We start from the raw sequence: 19,138 nt of genomic DNA, 5'->3' as shown, positions 1-19,138 counted from the left end.
TGCATGAATTATCTATGGAAGTGCAACATTCACATTCACCCCTCTGAAACAATAGTGGATGAGTCCATTGACAATTGAGGAAGTGACATCACCCAAATGGTCTGAAGGCTGCTGCTAAGAGGCACGCGAGTATGTTTTCTTACCCACAATTCATTGTTTTTATTGTCAGAATGAGACAGTCGGCCTCAACATTAAATTAAATTAAATATATAAATCAAATGATAGTGAAGGTTTGGTATTATCTTAGTTCAACATGTTGTTATGGCACGAGGTAAGTCACTCCTTCAATTTCTACCCTGTCATCTGTTGGATTACAGCAGGTTCCACTCCTCACTGGGTTTAATGTTGATAAATCAGATGTAGATGTTGATATGCCCTGTTTAATAATTCATGATGCTAATTCATTATTAATAGTCGAAAAGAACTTTGGAGAGAGCGTTAAGCTTTGGCCTGGAGGCAGCACATCCAAGAGCCCAGCGGTCAGGGGCCTGGTACTGGTTGTGTTCTTGGATTTAAGTGACTCAAGTTGTCGATAGTTTATATTTTCTCTATTTAGGTTTCGACAACAATCAAATTGAGCAGCAGGTGAAGATTTTGAAGGTTGGGCATGAATTGATAAATGGATATTGTGAGGGGTTAATATTAAACTCAAGAGATCGACTCAGAATGTAAATGAATATAACCTCACTTTTCTGTCAGTCCTATAGATTCCTCTCTGCACTTTAATACACTGTAGAATATAGAGCATTAATATTTAATACCACTATAATGGTACAAGGGAAGTTCTAGCACTGAACATTTTACATTAAGTAAAAGTAATATCAGCATCCATGTATCTGTTGTGTAGTAAATGGCTGCAGTGTTTGGTTTCTGTGCATTGTTTTGTTCATGTGGTTTTGTATTTAAAAACCACACTGAGTCTGCAAGTGAATCACAAATCATCTGAAAACATGTTTTGTTTGTTTTTTTTAATAAAAAACCCGTAATCTGCACCATTAGCGCCACCTACCGGAGGGCCCCTGGCGCGCAGGACAAGTTGAGATACACAGCGAGTTCATGCACAAATCGCTGGGGTGTCGAAGTTGTGAAATGGAGGCGCGGGCACAGAGTTACGCACGGGGAAGCCTCTGCGCATTTTTACGCGTGGAGTGTGTTGTGTGTTTTACGCAAGCGAGCGTGTGTTTGGGAACACCGCCTGGGTGTTGCTGTGTGACGTCACGGCCCGCCTCGTATCTTAAGCCGCAGCTGCAGATGTTTCTGGGCACAGCGGCTCACACGCAACAGCTGGAACACTCCCTGTTTCCCCCGCTCGGTTCTGACGCGATCGTTCTTCTGATCGCTCGAGCTGCTGCCGTCCGGACACCGGAGCCATGAAGCGGTGACACTGGAGGAGGAAGCACAGTCTGATGTGAGTCGACACTTGTTTTTGTGTTTTTTTTAATCTTTGTTCGTCATTTGCAGACTCTCAACTCTTCTCCTCACTTTGTTTCTTTCTGGATATTTATTGTGAATTTCCTTTTTACCCAATGAACAGTAACTGCAGGAAAAAACGCAACGAAACGTGAATTACAATGAATTGTTAAAAAAAAGATATAAAAATGGAATGTGTCTGCAGAGGAGATTCATTGTAAATTCTTTACTGAGGAGAATATTCTGTTTTTTCTAAAGTTAGATCACAAATCCAGTAAAAATGTGCAGCAACAGCTTCAAGAATCTGATTCAGGTTTTCAATCTTTTATTGGATTAACTTAACATTCACTGTTCTCATTTACACCCATTCTAAATAAATGCAAATTATCATCACCTTTTGAATTAGCTTTAACACTTTTAGTTTCATTTTATTGTTTGAATAGCACAAATCAAAATAGTTTCAGGTTCTTAATGGTTCATAAATGAACAGTAAAGTTTACATCGATGCAGATGGAACAAACTTGTAAAACACTGTAAGTCTGTTCGGAAAACTTGGGTTTGAATGTAAAGTACATCACTGTCCTTCATGTCCTTCCAAGTTTTATTGTTCCAGGTTTCTTTCGTCATCAGTCTGGGGATCATGTTATAAATCCTTACACCATAATTGTTTAACAGGTTCTGAAGTTATTTACGATCTTCACGATTTTTCCAAAACTTTCTTTTGTTTCTGTTATTACCCAAAAAATATTTATTCATCCTTTCCTCCACTTTTGTTTTATTCCACTGTGCCAACATTTTTGAAAGTATGTAAATTTGTCAAGTAATTAAATTATACTCTAATTTCTAAGTTAAATACATTTTTTTCCACGTAGCCTCAGTTCTCGACCGCACGTTTTAAACTGTGGGATTTTTCGGTCAGTCTACGTAAACTGGGCCGTTTTCATGGCTTGGTGCCAGTTTACTTTGCCGCAGGAGGGACATTCTCAGTTAGGCTTGTGCACAAATGCAAACTTTACAGCCTGTTAGTTTGGTGAGATAACCTTTTGATGGAGCAGATGACGAAGCAGAACCGGCTGCACAAACCTTTGGACGTTGCACAGTTGCAGTTTCTGCAGAACAGATATGACGGTTCTCTGTGTTTATTTAAGGTTTTAGTTTTAAAATCTGTTTCGTCTTTGTTCCTTTTATTGTTTCGTTTCATTATTCAGCATTGGCTTTCTTGTAACTAAGGTCTCTGCCCTTTTCAACCTTCTTATCAACAGACACACGCACACACACACACAACACACACAACACACACACACACACACACACACACACACACACACACACACAATGTTTTCTCAAACAGACAAAGTAGCTTGAATGACGAAAAACAGTCCAGGTGATGTGAAGGCCTTTTCAAATGGAAATACACGCTGCTTCACTGCTGCTGGTTCGTACCAACAGGTGTTAGCAACTCATTAAAGGAATGGATCGGGGGGGGGGCATTTCCCTCAGGGTCTGATTTACAAATGCAAACAACCAGGATCGATCAGTTCAGCCTCCTGGGAACATGGAGCTGACATCTGATCTGGGGTATGATCACAGTTGTTTTTTCCTTTCAGACGCTACAGAAGAAGAAGTCTGGTTAACCACAAGATTAACATCTGGCTGCTGCTCTGCATAGGCAGTATTCACCCAAGAGCTTGTACCGAAGCTGAGTTAGATTTTAAACTGTTGAGGGTTTGGGGACAAGCTTTTCATTTCCACTTCCACAGTTCAAGGCAGGAATGTTGCACCTCTTGTCAGGAGTCACAGAGCCAGAGAGAAATCTGCCGCTGTTTGACGAATGGCAGCATCTAAGCTCACACGTGAGGATGGTAATTCACTGGCTTGTTTGGTTCAGTGTGAACAGAGTGTGACGAGGAGGCATGACGAGATGTTTACTTTAGGATCTCTGGTTAGGAGGTGTTAGTATGACACATGCAAAAATACCACAGAGAGGCTGAAACTCTGAAAGATGCTGTAAAAAACTTTATCAACATTTTAAACCCTGCGAAATTTCTCTCTTTAGTGTTGTTTCACCTTCAACACAATCTGAAGTTTGGAGACAACTGAAAACGCCTCTGCCATGAAACTGTAGTTTGTGTGTTTTTCACAGGAAATATCTGTCACTCATCATAACATACAAATAAAGTTTAAAAATCATCCTGGCTCATTGTTTGTGTGAGTGACCAGATTCCAAATTTGCAAATATGGCCGAGAGCCTAATGCCGGAATAACATTCATGTTCCCCTGAGGATGAATGAATGAATGATTTGAAAAAAAATGGCCTCTTAAGTGGTGACCACCAAGATTCACATGTTAGCATTAGGGTTTTAAACATGCTGATATTAGCGTTTAGCTTAAAGCACAACTGTCTTTTTGTCTCATAACTAAGATTACAAACTTTTGCTATAATCGAAAACGTCATAACTGAAAACGTTCAAGAAGTTCAACCATTTTGTCGGGATTCACGGCAAAATTGCACGTGTTCTTTCTTGGCCCGTGTTCCATCGTTCCACCAAGTTTTGTGGAAACACATGAAGCAGTTGTAGCGTGGAACTGAAATGAGCTGTAACAATATTACTCTGATATTCATGTTTGAATTTCTGTGTTTCCTCAGTGACGGAGGAAGAGGAGGAACAGGAAGGACCATGGTTCTTTCAGGTGTCTGCAGATCTTCAACCTGGCCAATGGAAAACATGCTGTACGTTTAGAGACAGACAGAGAACATCAAGGTGAGGATTTTTGACCTCCAGCGCCCCCCTGTGTCTAAAAGGAGAGAACACCGATGCCAATCTGTCCTGTGATTGGCTGGAGCGATGGCAGTCAACAAGGAGAAGAAGCCCAAAGAAGGCAGGAGCGTGTCTGGGGTCACGACAGCACCGGAAGGCGGCTGGGGTTGGATGATCGTTGCTGGTTGTTTCCTCGCCACCATCTGCATTCGGGCAGTGACCAGGTGATTGTTGTCAGGTTTTTAATCCAGTGAGGCTTCTGTGGCCAAAGGCTTGATGTTTTTTTCGGTCTGTCCGTCCCATACCTGCGAACACGATATCTCAAGAACCTTCAGTTGGACCTACAGATGAGCTGATTAGAATTTGGTTATTAAATACCAAAGGTTACACCTCACAAAACACATTTATGTTCCTGTGACTAACACAACGTCACAGGAACACAATGCTCCCTTAGGCTCAGAGACCTGATAAGATTTTGGGGATTTAAAGTTCAAGGTTTGTTACCTCATATCCTCAGAAAACATCTGCACGGGTTGTCGGAGGATACAACAGCAGCTTGGTGATTCTGGTTTACAGTTCTTCCATATCTTGTGTTTTTTTTCTAAGCTTCAGAGTTGAGGTGAGGTAAATGAACGAGCAGTTTTATGGAAGACCTCGTAATAGAAACACTGAATCTGTGTCTGTATCTGATCATGATAATTGGGAGAATTTTTCAACTGGAACCTCATGTTTTTATCACATGTGGCATTTTTATGGAGAACAGACTGTTCCTTCAACAAATCTACTAAACAACTAAACTCTAACTCTGCACAGAGTTCATGCTTCATGTTCTCAGTTTTTTTTTTTTTTAAACACCTTTGTGTTATTACCTGGCAAGACTCCGTCCCCACTCAGCTCAAACCTTTAAGCTGCTAATCAATGTCGTCTTTTTTCCACTGGGACTTTAAAACTCCTGCTGAGATGTTTCCATGTTTCTTAGCTTGCACAGTCAGCCCATCACCCCCCCCCCCCCCCCACAACTCAGCTGACACTTGACACTTAAAAACAAGTGTGCACATAGCGCAGGGACAACACTTTTACCCAACGCCGCAGAGAAATACGGTTCAGGCCCTGAACATTTTTGCAGAAGGGGAGGTGGTGAGGGATCGTGTTCTTCACACAGCGGCGTCTTTCATATGGTCAGGGTGTCTGCACAGAGAACAATGGGGAACAGGGAACAGACAGCATCAAACATCCGACAGATCCATTATCTATAGGACTTATCCTGTGAGGTTCGCAGGGAGAGCAGAGTGACTCGTACATTATACCCTGGACTGGTCCGACATATAGAGAGACAACCAAACCCACAACCCACAGTCAGGTTAGAATCCAGAGCCTTCTTCCTGTCAGGCAACAGTGCTAACCACTGCTCCACTGTGCCACCCCAGAGGAAGGAAAAATTAAATTGAGATAATAACAATCTTGTGATGATATCAATAACAAACATCCAGCTTCTAATTTGCTGTAATTCGATGAACCATTCTGGTGCTGACTCTACTTGTGTGTCTGTTGGCGCAATTTATATCCATCTTCAGTCAATAGCAGATCATAAAGTAAAATCGCTATTGTCCTAATTAATTTATGATTTTAATGTTCCTTATCAATGCGATGTGTTAATGTCTGTCTGAAGTTCTGTCCTGCGGCCTTTATAAGACGAAGAGGCACTCTCTGGTTTTACATATCGGACGATCAGAGTCATAAAACATGGGTCAGGGAGTACAGAGCCCTCAGATTGTAGGATATGACTGACGTCCATAAACTGATGAACACTGCACCCACTTCACTTCACTCCACTTTATTGACTCTGACATGGAACTGACCTAATATGATCTAAATCCTCCGACAGTTATTACACCAACAGTGACGGCTGATTTAGATATTGAGCGCTCTGACACAAGAAACTTTAAAGTGATGCCGTCTTAATTGACTCACTCTTACCAAACTATTTCTTCCTGATATCTTCGTGACATCTCTCATCACACGATGGGGTATAACGTCCGATCCATACAAACTTCAGATTGTCTCTGTTGCTCCGTGATTGTGGAGATGTGTTTTTCTGACCCTATCTTTGTTGCCCTTGCCCTTTAACTGATCAGGTACAAAAGTTAATAATCTGCAGAAACGCTCCCAAGTTATATCTGTGTTTTTGAGTTATTTTTCATGTCATTAAAAAGACTGCAGCAGCATTGATGAGCCAATACAGTAAAACTGCTATTTATCAATGCTACACTTTTGCAGGCTGCTGTGTTAGAACGGAATAAATCTAACATTCCCTCTCTCTGTATTCAGATGTGTCTCCATCTTCTTCGTGGAGTTCCAGCTGCACTTTGAGCAGGATTATTCCACCACCGCCTGGATCCACAGTCTGATTGACTGTACCACCATGCTTTGTGGTAAAACATCAGTACATGCAGACAATAAATTATATAAATAATAAATAGTGTAATGAACACAAAGTGTGTTTGCAGCTCCTCTGGGTGGTTTCCTTGGGAGCCGTCTGTCCTGCAGAGCCACAATGATCCTGGGGGGTTTGCTCTCTGCTGCCGGGTTCGTCCTCAGCTCCTTCGCTTCCAGTGTGGAATATCTCTACACTTCCCTGGGGATCCTCACAGGTACGTGGGCACATGACACCCGGGCTCTTCATCAATATCCGTCCTTGGTAAATCCATTTTAATCAGGAGAAACCTACAGTGAAAAATAGAAAAAGTGTATTGCCATGCACAGTAAGAGAAGAAAGTGATAAATGAGAGTAATTTGGCGTGTAGACCGCTCGTGACGTGATGTCATCAAGGTCGAAAGGGGTTGAGGCTGTAGGTAGCTTCATTAGTCCTCCACAGGAATCATGCATCACATCTTACATACGTAGTTTAACAGATTTAAACATGTCAGATTACAGTTTAAAAGGTTTCCTTTTGTCAACACTTAAGCTGTTAATATAAATCATGACATTGAGACCACTGACTGTGTATTTTGTGTTGAGTTGCCCTTTAAAACCTCCTCACCATGTTCACGGTGGATCACATTTGACAGAATTCTTCTTGTTGGTGTCTGACAACATTTGGCAGGTTTTGCCAAACTGGAAAACCTTTGTATTCGTCCCCTGCAGGTCTTGGCTTTGCTCTCAGCTACACACCAGCCATAGCGATGGTTGGGAGTTACTTCAGTGAGAGGAAAGCTCTGGCCTATGGCATCGCCCAGTCTGGTAGTGACAACTTTGCTTACCTGTTGCTTTCTTCTCTCGTCATTTATACTTCACTTTTCCATCTCATCTCCTCTACTCCATCATCCTCTTTCACTTTTCTCTAGTCTGCCTATTGAGTTCCTCTTCAGTTCTCCTCTTTTCTCCTCTTCTTGTTGTTTCATCCCATCAAATCCCTTTTCACCTCATCTTCAGGTAGTGGCATCGGGACCTTCATCCTGGCTCCTGTCGTCCAACTGCTCATAGAGCATTACTCCTGGAGAGGAGCTCTGCTCATCCTGGGAGGATTTGTTTCCAACCTGTGTGTTTGTGGAGCTCTGATGAGGCCGCTGGAGCCAAGAGGTGAAAGGTAAAGTCCTAAAATCCCCAAAAATTAAAGCTGCATGGAGGAGAATGATCTAGATAAGACTTGTGTCAGCGTATTCTAGAGCTGAAACTAGATTCATTGTTGAGAGGTCACAGATGTATTAACATGCTCTTCACAAGTTCCCAGAGCAAAGCTGTGCAAGCTAAAACTGATGACTACAGGACGTCTCTGGTTTAGAAAATAATATGACCACAACTTCAGTTTTCATGTGCCTGTGACAGGAGCAGGCAAGTTGTCCCTCCGTCTGTATGGACGTACGTATCTGTGTAACTAAATATCTCAAGTACATTTTGAGGGAATATCTTCAAATTTGGTGCAAACGTCCAGTTGGATTTAAAGATGAACTGATTTTGGTTGTCTAGGGTCAACGGTCAAAGTCACAGTGAGTTTGCAAAACCTTTTTTGGCTCACGAGCGTTATATTTTATAGCGAGACTATCTTTTCAAAGTTGCCTCAGTTGGTCACTCACTAATTTACTGATAAGTTTTGTTTGATCAAAGGTCACAGATTGTATGAGTCTAAAAAAAATGCTTGTAGACTGAAACTGCTCCGCTGGACAGAGAAATACAACCACAGTCATTTTTAAATATAGTTGCGTTGTTGTTTTAGTACAGATGAAACACTTTCTGTCTAAAGCATATAACCCAAAACTGTTCACATCAATTATCTTGATCTAACTCAGTGTATTTTCTTCTTTTCTGTTCTCGTCCATCTGCAGGAAACCAAAGAAGGTGACTAACTCAGAGCAAGCCTGCCTGACAACAGTGCTGGACACGAAAGACACTGAACAAGTACCAGCTGACTGCAGCCAGGTGGAGCCAAAGCAGCTGGAAATAAGCAACTTAAAGGAAACTCGAGGGCTGCTCATAGCCAACGGAGCGCTCAAAAACACGAGACTGGACAACGACAAACTAACTGAGAGGAACATATCGTTGCTCTCCGGCCCGACAGATATGAAGGTGTCTGAATGCATTTTATTCAGCAACAAGCTAACGGAGACAGTGCTCGGGGAGATCAAACGCTCGGATTCCAAGTTAGCAAATGGAAGCACGATCGGGGACATGAAGTTAGTGGAATCTTTGATCCTGAGCAGTAAAGCTGACACGACAGATGTCAGGACCTCATCCAGAGGTCGGTGTTTTTGCTCCGAGTTCACAGAGGAGTTTGGTTTCCTTGTGAGGCCCGACTTCCTGATTCTGTCGGTGTCCTTCCTGTTTTTGGCGTACGGCTGCAGCGCTCCAGTTGTTTACCTGGTCCCATACGCCCTCAGTGTGGGGGTGGACTACAAGCACGCCGCCTTCCTCATGTCCATATTTGGAGTCAGCGGCATTGTGGGGAACATCACCTTCGGATGGATCACGGACAGGAAGTACGTGCGTTCTGTGTTTGTGTGTTTGTGATGAATATTGATAAGGATGCTGACAGATTTCCATCGTTCCAGGTGTCTGAAGAAGTATCGCATGCTGAGCTACATGGTGGCGATCGGCCTGGAGGGCCTCTGCTGCATGTTCGTCCCCCTCCTTCACTCCTTCTCGCTCCTTGTCCCGTTTTCCGTGCTCTACGGATACTTTGACGGAGCATATGTGGCGCTCATCCCAGTGGTGACCTCTGACATTGTGGGCTCCACCTATCTCACCTCCGGCCTGGGTGTGGTCTACTTCCTGCACGCTATCCCTTACCTGATCAGTCCGCCGATAGGAGGTAAGAGTTCATTGAAGTATCACAACTGCTGCTGTGTTGTGTGTGTACTGGAAGATCTTAGTGGGAATCATTTTAAACCTTAATTATTGAGAAACATTATTTTTGAGATCTTGAAATTCATTTTCACTTTTTTTCGTTTCTCAAAATCTGTCCCTGGGCATCTTCGATTTTATTGAGAAAGATAAATTGTTACTTGCAAACTTAGTTTTTTTAATGATTCATTGTTTTGTCTGTTATTTTTCATACATCCCCTCCTGTGTGTCTGTCTGCAGGTTGGTTGGTCGACAGGACGGGCGACTATGCAGCAACCTTCCTCCTCAGCGGCGCCTGCTTCATGTTCAGCTCCGTGGTCCTAATATCCACCATGTTAGTCAGACGCTGCCGGAGGTCCAAGTCTAACTCAGTTGCTCATTTAGATCTGAATCAGGGTGCTTCTGTCGCGGCTCAGCAGGGAATCATATGATGCACCTCACCTCTGCTGGACCGTAGGTTTACAAAGAAAACAGTCATGGTGCTATCGTCGGTCGCTGATGCGTTTGGGGCATTGGAACCGAGATCTCAGGTTCAGTAAGAACAGTTCCCAGAAGAACCACAGTGGAACAACCTCAGCCCTTTGTTTTGAAATTGCTGTTTGTTCTGACTTTTGAAAGCGTAATTTTTTGAAATCTTTGTGGATTTTTTCTGTCCTGTGGAAAAAAAAGGGTTTTCTTATGTCACACGAGCCAAAGTTTGAAAACATGTCACCATTAAAACTCACAGGCTTTAGTGAGAGATTCAATAATGTGGAGACGAACGAACTCATCAATTTTATCGAAACTTTTGATTGAAAAGAGTTTTTTTATGAACTCAAAAGATTATGTCGATCAATTCATCATGATAATTGTTTTTAATTTCAGAAGAATGTGATTCATTTGCATGTATCATGAACAAGCATGAGCATGAGCACGTCATTGTTAGCAGCGTGTGCACAGGAACCTTTCACAAGGCTGCAGAGTTGAACCATGAACTTATCTCTCATCAAATAACTTTCAGTGAATCAATTTGAAAACAAAATATGATTTCCATACCTGAAATTGCACTACCTATTGTAATTAATTGAATTTTCCTTTAGGATATGAAAAAAATAATTTAATTTGAATTTGAATTTTAAATTTTACTTTGATTTGAGGTGAATTTTACGTTTACCAAGCTGTGATGTGCCTTACATCTCCATACAGAGCAACACATATCAAAAAACATATCAGACGAAGCAAACATGCTGATGTTTGTGGATCAGGACGGAGCGAGGAACTGTCGTCACCCTCAGACCGACACGTCATCATGTAAACTTGTGTTTTAAAGCTTGGCAACACTTGACATCCTGCGACTGTAACGCACAACAATATATATTCCTGACAGTATTGCTTACAAACCTTTTGGGGAAAAAAACTGTTGGAACATAACCAGTAAAACTACGGGAGCTTTCAGGGAGCAGAAGGGAGTTGGACTTCCCTTACACCTGGAGAGGTGACATAAAGTCTGCACTGCTGCAGGTATTCAGCCCTTTGTGCTGGACGTAAGATGAATGCTGAAGAGAGTTGTTTTATGTACTGTATTGGAAATGTGTCTTTTGTGTATGTATACTTGCATGAGCAGACGTGTGTGTGGAGGACTGACCAAATTGTTTGTGTTAAAGAGAAACTTCAGGGTTCACGATGGATTAAGAGACTTTGGATTATGGCCTTGAGAAACCACAACTTTACGGTTTCTCATGTTATCTCTGGTTGGGATACGTGTTTGACTCTGTGCGTGTGTCACAGAAATTGCCACCGCAGTACTTTGAATCAGACGAAAGATTCCTGGGAAATAATAGCACCTGTGAAAAAAGACATGTCAAAGAAATATATACATTAACCTCAGTTTTACTCCGTTTGGTTGGAGGAGCTTTGTGTTCGCTGATCAAATCACAACACTTGACTCACTGAATGTAAATAAAACGTGTTCATGCAATAAGTGTCTGTGGGGTTTATTTGACAGTTTTATCAAGTTTCATTCAAAGGAAAACTCTTAAATCAACACGTTGTTCAAGTAGACGTCGTGTGTTTCTGGGATGTTTGGTCAATTTAAACACTGAGGCACAGAAAGTTTTGGTTGCTATTTAGTCATTAAATTAATTGGATTTTGTAATGCTTCTGGTATTTTATATAAATATAGTAAGTTAATTAACAGCAACAATAAGATCGAAACAAATGTGTGATTTCTTATTATATTCATGAAAAATATTCCTTCTGATTCTTCAGTTTTCTGTTTTTCTATTCTTTTCTATTCTGCACCTGCTGTGAAGGAGCAGGGTGATGGGTCTTCAGCCACTAGGGGGCAGTAGACCGCAGCTTCCAGTGGCTCTGTTGTTGATCATCTCACACATTCAAAAACTTTTCAAATCAAGTTTTCAAACAGTGGAAAACTACTAGACCGAGAAAGTGTCAACGACGGGAGAGAAAAACTGGACTTAACAAGACAGAGAGAAGAAAGTGATGGAAGAAATAAAACTGTTTGCTGAGCAGATTGTTTCTGATCTAAACTCACCATTGGACTAATAATACATAACATACAAGATACTGTTGAAGAAGTGACACCGAAACTTTTAGCTGAACTAAGAAAACCCACTGTCGACACAGGAAAGTGAACGTGCAGGAAAACTAGTTTGTTTTATTAATAGTTGTGGCAACAGAAACCCAGTTATAAAGATTTTTAATTTAAATATTTATTTTCTCCACATTGACTCTGAAGAGCTAATTCTTGTCGGAGCAGACAGTGACTGTGTGAAGTCAGTTTCCCTTTGACTTACTGCTACACCCACGTGTGTGTTGTGTGTGTGTGTATGAAGTGTGTGTTCACCATAGAGAACATCCCGTTCTCTGCCCCCACACAGGGAGCCCTGCATTGTTCCGTTGCTGCAACAGCATCCTCAAATGTGCAGTGTGTGTGTGCGTGTGTGTGTTTGTACCATTCCGCATGGTGTTTAGATTTATCAGTGCCCTGAGATCTACAGTCTGGTATTGTTTTGTATTTGTGGTTTTTTGAATCAGCTGATTTTTCAGAACGAAATGAGTCATTACACAACAACAGTTTGTGCGTCAATAAGATAAGGAAAAGCTTTCAGTTCCTCAAATAGCTTTTTTCAAGAAGGTGCATATAGAACAATAGAAATATGAGTTTGGTTAAATCCTCATTGAATCAAATCTATAGTCTTAGATTAATATGAAACTAGAGTGTGATATCTAACTCTCAGTGGGAAGTGTTTTTATCATTGTTATTCTCATCAGATGTTATATCACAAACCTGTGTTGGCCTCACAGAGCTGCAGTGGGTGATATAATGTGAGGAAGGATTAGAAATAGTCAGAAAAATAGAAGGTAGAGCTGCTAAAAAGGTTTGTGAAGTGAGATGTGCTCAGTAATGTTCATAGTGAAAGTGAGAAATCTGATAAGGTAGTTATGTTTCCTGTTTACTTCACTTGAAGATGAGGAAAAGCCAAAGAAAAATAACAAATGATTGATCACTGTTTTATAATGGACCACGTGTTTTTGTTTAAACGCATCATATTTTACAACTTCTTCATTTGGTTTGTTGGTAAAATCTTAATTTGTAGATGAACTAGTAAATATCACAGTCAAGGTGAATACAATGACAATACTTAAGTACTATACAGAAACCTCAAACTACATATCATACAGTAAAAGTATTTAGTTGTACTCTAATGCTGTTGTTGCCCTTAAACACCTGACTCCCAATATGGCTGCCAGGAGGTGTCACATCATCTGAACCCCTCCCCCCGGACAGCAGTCGTCATGGGTGTGATGTGCGTGCACGTGTGTGTGTGTGTGCGCTTGTTTGTTCAGACAGAAGTTTCCACTGTGTAGGTGGATGCGTGGGAGGCAGGCGGAGGAGGGGTTTCCTCTGAGGTTGGCATCCCCGAACACAGAAAAAATATGAAAAGGACTTCCCCTGTTTCTGTGAACACACATTAAAACCTGCACTTTTTCTGTCTGTTCACTTTTGATTCAACACCAAAGCAGAAGAGGAAAGTGCTCGTCAGTGCTTCTCTGTCCTCTCGTCTTTTAATGGATCCCAGATTTGATCAGATTCCACGTGACCGATTCTTCATCTGTACTCTTCATCGCCTTTGTCTCCATCGTTTTAATCCTCTCTGTTTAATTTCTATCCATCTATCTAATAAAACTGACAATGATTCAAACACTGATGACAAAGAAACGTGAGCTTGATTTCTTTCTAAAGTTCAACCTTAAACTTGATCATAAATAACTATAAATAAAAACTAAACACATTCAATTACATTGAATATGATAAATAAACATAAATACACATCTTTTCTATCCTGTTTGTTCTGTAAACATAAATCCCTCACCTCAATAAATTGAGCTTAGAAACTGGGAGATTTTCATTTTTCCAAATTATTCACACAATTTAAGAAGGGTCACAAAACCAAGCAGAGGTTTTTCTGAATAAACCGCTGTAGAGTTTAAACATAGATCACAGATCTGCTCCTCAGACCAAGTGCCACCATCTCAGCTCCTGACGGTCAGAACTGGCCCCGTCCATAGATTATTGCAGGGGACGAAGAAGACAGTGCTGTGGCACAGATGACGGTGGGCCCTGAGAACACCCCCCTCAGTCTGCAGCAGAATGGTGCAGTCCAATCACGCGGCCTCTACTTAAGCTGAGCTGTGGCCGCGGGTCAGAGTTTGCCAGGTTGCGGAGAGGAAGGTGGACGACGAGGAAGGTAATTCACAAAGCAGCGTTGAACTTAACCGCTGAGTTTAGAAACGTAAAGTGGGACGAAGCAAAGTGACTGTGTGGTGTTTTAATGTTAAATAAAAACCTGACAAAATGTAACGTGCAGCAGTGTTTGAGAACAATGCATATACACAGGCACACACACACACAGCAGCCTCTCAGGTTATAGTCTGATCCACAGGGGGGAGCCAATGTGACTCTGGAGGACTGAATGTGCTGTAAAGGCCATGAGGCAGAGTGTACGGCTACTGTTTGTCAGGAAGAACAGATCCGTGATCAGAAGTTAATCACATCTACTGTTGATTACAGCCACAGGAACATTTGACACTTGTGCAACAAGCAGATTAACTGTTAATGTTTCAGCATCAATATACTGAAACATTTTGAATCTTGAAACACAAATCATGCAGTCGGTTTTCATTCTGATTTCTTCATTTCAAATTCTTTTGCTCATGAAAACACAGACGGTGTTGAATTACAGAACAGCACGACTGGAAATGCATCTTACACACACACACACACACACACACACAGACACACACACACAGACACACACAGACAGGAGCGAGACACCTGCGTTGTTGGTTTACACTAGATTCACTTGCTGATATACTTTTGTCACACTGCAACCAGGTGCATAGTGTGTGTGTGAGTGTGTGTGTGTGTGTGTGTGTGTGTGTGTGAGTGTGTGTGTGTGTGTGTGTGTGTGTGTGTGTGTGTGTGTGTGTGTGTGTGTGTGAGTGTGAGAGAGTGTGAGACCACATCACTCGTGCATGTCATTTGCGGGATTACAAACACACTCTGAGACACAAGACACTCCTGAGGAAGCACAGATGAAAAGGACGCGTGTCAACACTTCCACTCACATTTATCTCACTTGTGTTATTTCAGTTGTTGTGTTTGGTCTAAAACTAAAGTTGTGAATCAATAACTTAATACTGTTCGTTATGTGTGAGTGGAAAAAGAGTGAGTACGTTCACAGTGCAGCAGGAGAATCATACTGTAGCAAGGTCTTTGTTTCCATCAAGTGGATTTTGTTTTGTGTGATAAGAACTAAATAAAATGACTTTGACTTTTTAGTTTGGTCCACGTCCTATCCGCTAACATGGAGGAGGTGGAGTTTCTGATCTATACTGCTGCCGGCCACCAGGTGGTGATTGGGACACTTCTGAGGTCCGTCACGTCGTCCATCTTTATTCTTCATAATCAGGTAACAGATTCACACACACACGATCAAAACAATCTCTCAAAGTAGGAGCTCAAATTCATAAAGCACATTTTCATCTCTCTTGAAGACTCACACAAACTGATGCAGCTCCTCAGAGTCTGTGTCAAACCTGTGTAAAAGTGACGTTAGTTCTCAAGTTCAGGATTTTAATTTAATTGTGGGTTGATGCCTGCGATGCAACAATTACTGTTAAGTTGCACTCAGTGCTGTTATTGAATTTAAAAGCCTCAGATCTTTTCTCTCTTCATTGCTGTGTGTGTGTGTGTGTGTGTGTGTGTGTGTGTGTGTGTGTGTGTGTGTGTGTGTGTGTGTGTGTCAGTCAGTCAGTCAGTCAGTCAGTCAGTCAGGAAGGACTGAGATTAAACTCATAGTACTAATACCTTTATTGAGTTTTCTGGCAGAGAAAACACTAAAGTCCTGCTTTTCTTTAACATTCCTCCCTCTGAAGTCGGTGACTTATTTTATTGCACTATATACTCTGAGTGTGTATATATATATATATATATTTGTGTGTGTGTAGAAACTTTAAGGTTCAGCTCAGGGCAGCGGACGTGTGCTGCTTGTTATCAGCTAGTCCTCAATCCTTCAGGCTTTTCTCTTGTCAGACTAAAAAGGCACCTTTGTGTTTTTTTATTTTTGAGGTTGGAGTAGGTTTTATATTGTGATCATCAGAAGAGAAACAAAAACACAACCGCTCCGGCTCGACAGCTCAGCGATGAGCTCATCGCTAAAATGGAAAAATAATGTCAATATTTCTGGAAGACAAAGCGTCAGGCACTCAGACTGTCGGCTGCTGTCGGGTCGTTATGTGTCAGTTAACCTGGACTGAACTGCTCGTCCTTGTTTGACCACCAGTAGCAGGAATCTTCATGTCAACACCTATTCATGAATTATAGTTCTGTTTTTATAATGAGCTCTACAGGGAAAAGATCCTCTATTTAGAAGTAATGTAAGTCATGTGTTAAGAATCACTGTCCAACATGTACATTATATGAGAGGAAGTGAACAGAGACGTTCACCTGACCCTCCGTGGTGTAACTGAAGTTATATATGTAAAATATGCAAAATGATATAATGTCAAAGTACATGATTGAAACATTTCACGTCTAAAAACTACTTATATGTCAGCAAACAAACCGCAGTGTTGTTTCTCTTAACGCTTGAATAAAGCATGCATGTTGCACTGATGCTGTGTAACATGAATTGAGTGAATCTCCCTGATTCTCTGACAAACTGTAGCAGTGCAGGATTTTGAAGGCAGCAGGTAAAACCCTGAGCAGCTCCGGCCCGTGAGTCTGATTCCAAACTGAACTCTGTGCCCTCGAACAGTCTTCACATTCAATCACAAGGCCTCCCAGCTCCGTATTTCAAAGCCCCCTTTGTTGACCCACAATGCACAAGTGACCACTCCCAATGACGTACAATCACATTTTTCTTGCATTAAAAACACAGAGGGGTGGGGGGGGGGGGGGGGTGGGGGGGGCGTTGGTGCCTGTCTGTGTGGCGATGGCCAAGTTTACCACATATGCGGTAAAATAATATTTTAATGAGGTAAACTCCCCGCTCATCTAAAAAAAAAAAAAAACAGTCATGAGAAGCACATAAATCCAATCTGCAGGTCAAGTGAGGGCAACAAGCAGACACGTCTGAAAACATCTGATTCTCCACAGACGGGCTCCTTTAAAACGACTCGTTAAATCTGGGTCAAGGACACGGACACAAACGCTGCCATCTTGCGGCGATGATGTGATTTGTGGCCAAAGTCTTTTGGTCACGGAGAGCAGTGACCAATCACGAGTCAGTCTCAGCTTTCAATCAACTAAACGCTTGAACACTCTGCTCTCACTCTCGGTCTTGAACGACTGGTTGTAGCTCCTTAACTCTTTAGCTTGTTCCGTGTCCCGTTGACGAACAGAGGAGGGAGGATGTATGAACTATACTGCAGCCAGCCACCAGGGGGTGATGAAGACGATCTGTGTAACATAAATATGAGTATTTCCATGATGTCTCAGCTCCGTGAAGTGTCTCTGACTGAAGTGTGGATTTTCTGTTTGCTTTCTGTTATCAGCAAGTTGAGCCTGAAGCCAAAGAAGCTTCAGCCTCCTCCTGTTGTGAAAGTTAAAGCTTTTCAACCCTGACCTTTTTTTTTCTCCACAGTTTAATAATATATTATTGAACATAGTATTTTGAATTCACATAAATTACATTTTACAGAGATATTAATGTGTGAGACAATTTTGAGTGACCTTTGAGGGGCGCTATTAGCTCATTTTGGTTTTCATGAGATGGTTACTTCACAAAATCATGTTTTCCAGTTAATTTGTGAGAAATGTTTTTAATATTTGACCACACAAACATTTCACCAAAACATTTGTCCTGTTGTCAGATACGCACTCAGTCACTGACGGACAGCTCGGCACCGTGTGACGTTATCAACTAAATTTTTCACAAAGAATCGTCAGATATGCGACCGATGCAGCAATAATCTGTAAAAATTGGAATTCTACTGAGTGTGTGCATGCGCTCATGTCCTCTTTGCCCAAAATACACAACTTCAGAATGTGCAGAGGACACTTCCTTTTGTGATGGAGGAAGTAAAGTGTACAGGCGTGTGCACGTGTGCTTCTGTGTTGGCTTTCCTGCAATCAGTTTTGTGTGCACGTCTGTGTCTCTGCATGCAGGTGCTGTTTGCGATTTGTGTTGGTGACTGGAAAAATCTGTCAAGGTAAAGAGAACAACACACTCTGTCTTCACACGTGTAACACCATAACCTTTCCATCTCTTCTTCTGCGCCCCCCTCCTCACACACACACACACACACACACACACACACACACACACACACACACACACACACACACACAGGATAAGAGAGAGAAAAGAAAGCAGATAACAGAGATGAGGTAACAGGTAGAAAAGAGAGAGAGAGAAGAAAAGATCAGCTTGGCTTGAGGCATCTGCACTCTTTGAAACTGCGACGGTGTGAAAGAGGGTTTGTGTTTAAATATTAAATCCTGAGTGTAACAGACAACAGATGAAAAGAAAACAAGCTAAAAAAGAAAAGTGAAGCGTGTGCAGCTTTGTTGTGGCAGAATGTCTTTCAAGCCTTTTCCTCGCTACTTGTGTTGTGTTCACTGCGTATGGTTTTATTGTAAGTGTAAGAAAGTGAACTTCACAGACTCATTGTTACTGTTTCTACACCTGAGCCTGCAGAATGGTTTGTATGAAACTTTATAATATGAGATTTTATAAATTCATGTTACTGACATTTAATACCTTTTTTTCGTGTGTGTGTGTGTGTGTGTGTGTGTGTGTGTGTGTGTGTGTGTGTGTGTGTGTGTGTGTGTGTGTGTGTGTGTGTGTGTGTGTGTGTGTGTGTGTGTGTGTGTGTGTGTGTGTGTGTGCGTGCGTGCGTGTGCGTGTCACCAGTTTTCCACTACTCTGTCAGTAGAGGAAACCTTAAGTTTTCGTTATGACTCCGCCCACTGTTCTGCAAACTTCACACACACATTTGCAAACAAGCAGACCTGTCACATCTGTCCTGTTTGTTTCCAATAAATACAATTTAGATTTAACTTCGAAAAAACAAAACCTCAGGTGCATTTGACAAATGTGAGTTTTAAGTTCTGTTTAAAAAA

The 19,138-nt window shown here is 41.7% G+C and overlaps 1 protein-coding gene and 1 long non-coding RNA gene across 3 annotated transcripts in view; both read left to right on the top strand.

The window, feature by feature from the left end:
• Positions 1–141: 141 nt before the first annotated feature.
• Positions 142–11,464, top strand: LOC109629695 (monocarboxylate transporter 12-B-like). Of its 2 annotated transcripts, XM_020087505.2 has the most exons (10): positions 142–271; positions 1,000–1,408; positions 4,058–4,393; positions 6,498–6,601; positions 6,677–6,820; positions 7,315–7,410; positions 7,603–7,756; positions 8,493–9,143; positions 9,216–9,475; positions 9,748–11,464. In XM_020087505.2, exons 3-10 carry the CDS (start codon positions 4,257–4,259, stop codon positions 9,936–9,938), a joined length of 1,737 nt encoding a protein of 578 aa, XP_019943064.2. In that variant the 5' UTR covers positions 142–271; positions 1,000–1,408; positions 4,058–4,256; the 3' UTR covers positions 9,939–11,464. The 2 variants fall into 2 exon arrangements, with proteins under 2 accessions (XP_019943064.2, XP_069394410.1); XM_069538309.1 differs by lacking the exons at positions 142–271; positions 1,000–1,408; positions 4,058–4,393 and adding an exon at positions 5,395–5,529.
• A 2,720-nt stretch (positions 11,465–14,184) lies between these two features.
• LOC138413712 (uncharacterized) overlaps positions 14,185–19,138 on the top strand; it is a 10,859-nt gene continuing 5,905 nt past the window's right edge. Inside the window, exons 1-3 of the long non-coding RNA XR_011246128.1 lie at positions 14,185–14,258; positions 15,353–15,482; positions 18,182–18,225. This is a non-coding gene — a long non-coding RNA (uncharacterized lncRNA). The remainder of the gene's footprint in view (positions 14,259–15,352; positions 15,483–18,181; positions 18,226–19,138) is intronic.

This window comes from Paralichthys olivaceus, chromosome 14 (assembly GCF_024713975.1).
Source record: "Paralichthys olivaceus isolate ysfri-2021 chromosome 14, ASM2471397v2, whole genome shotgun sequence".
Classification (NCBI taxonomy): Eukaryota; Metazoa; Chordata; class Actinopteri; order Pleuronectiformes; family Paralichthyidae; genus Paralichthys; species Paralichthys olivaceus.
Note: the sequence above shows the minus strand (reverse complement) of the source record. Positions and strands in the feature narration are given on the sequence as shown.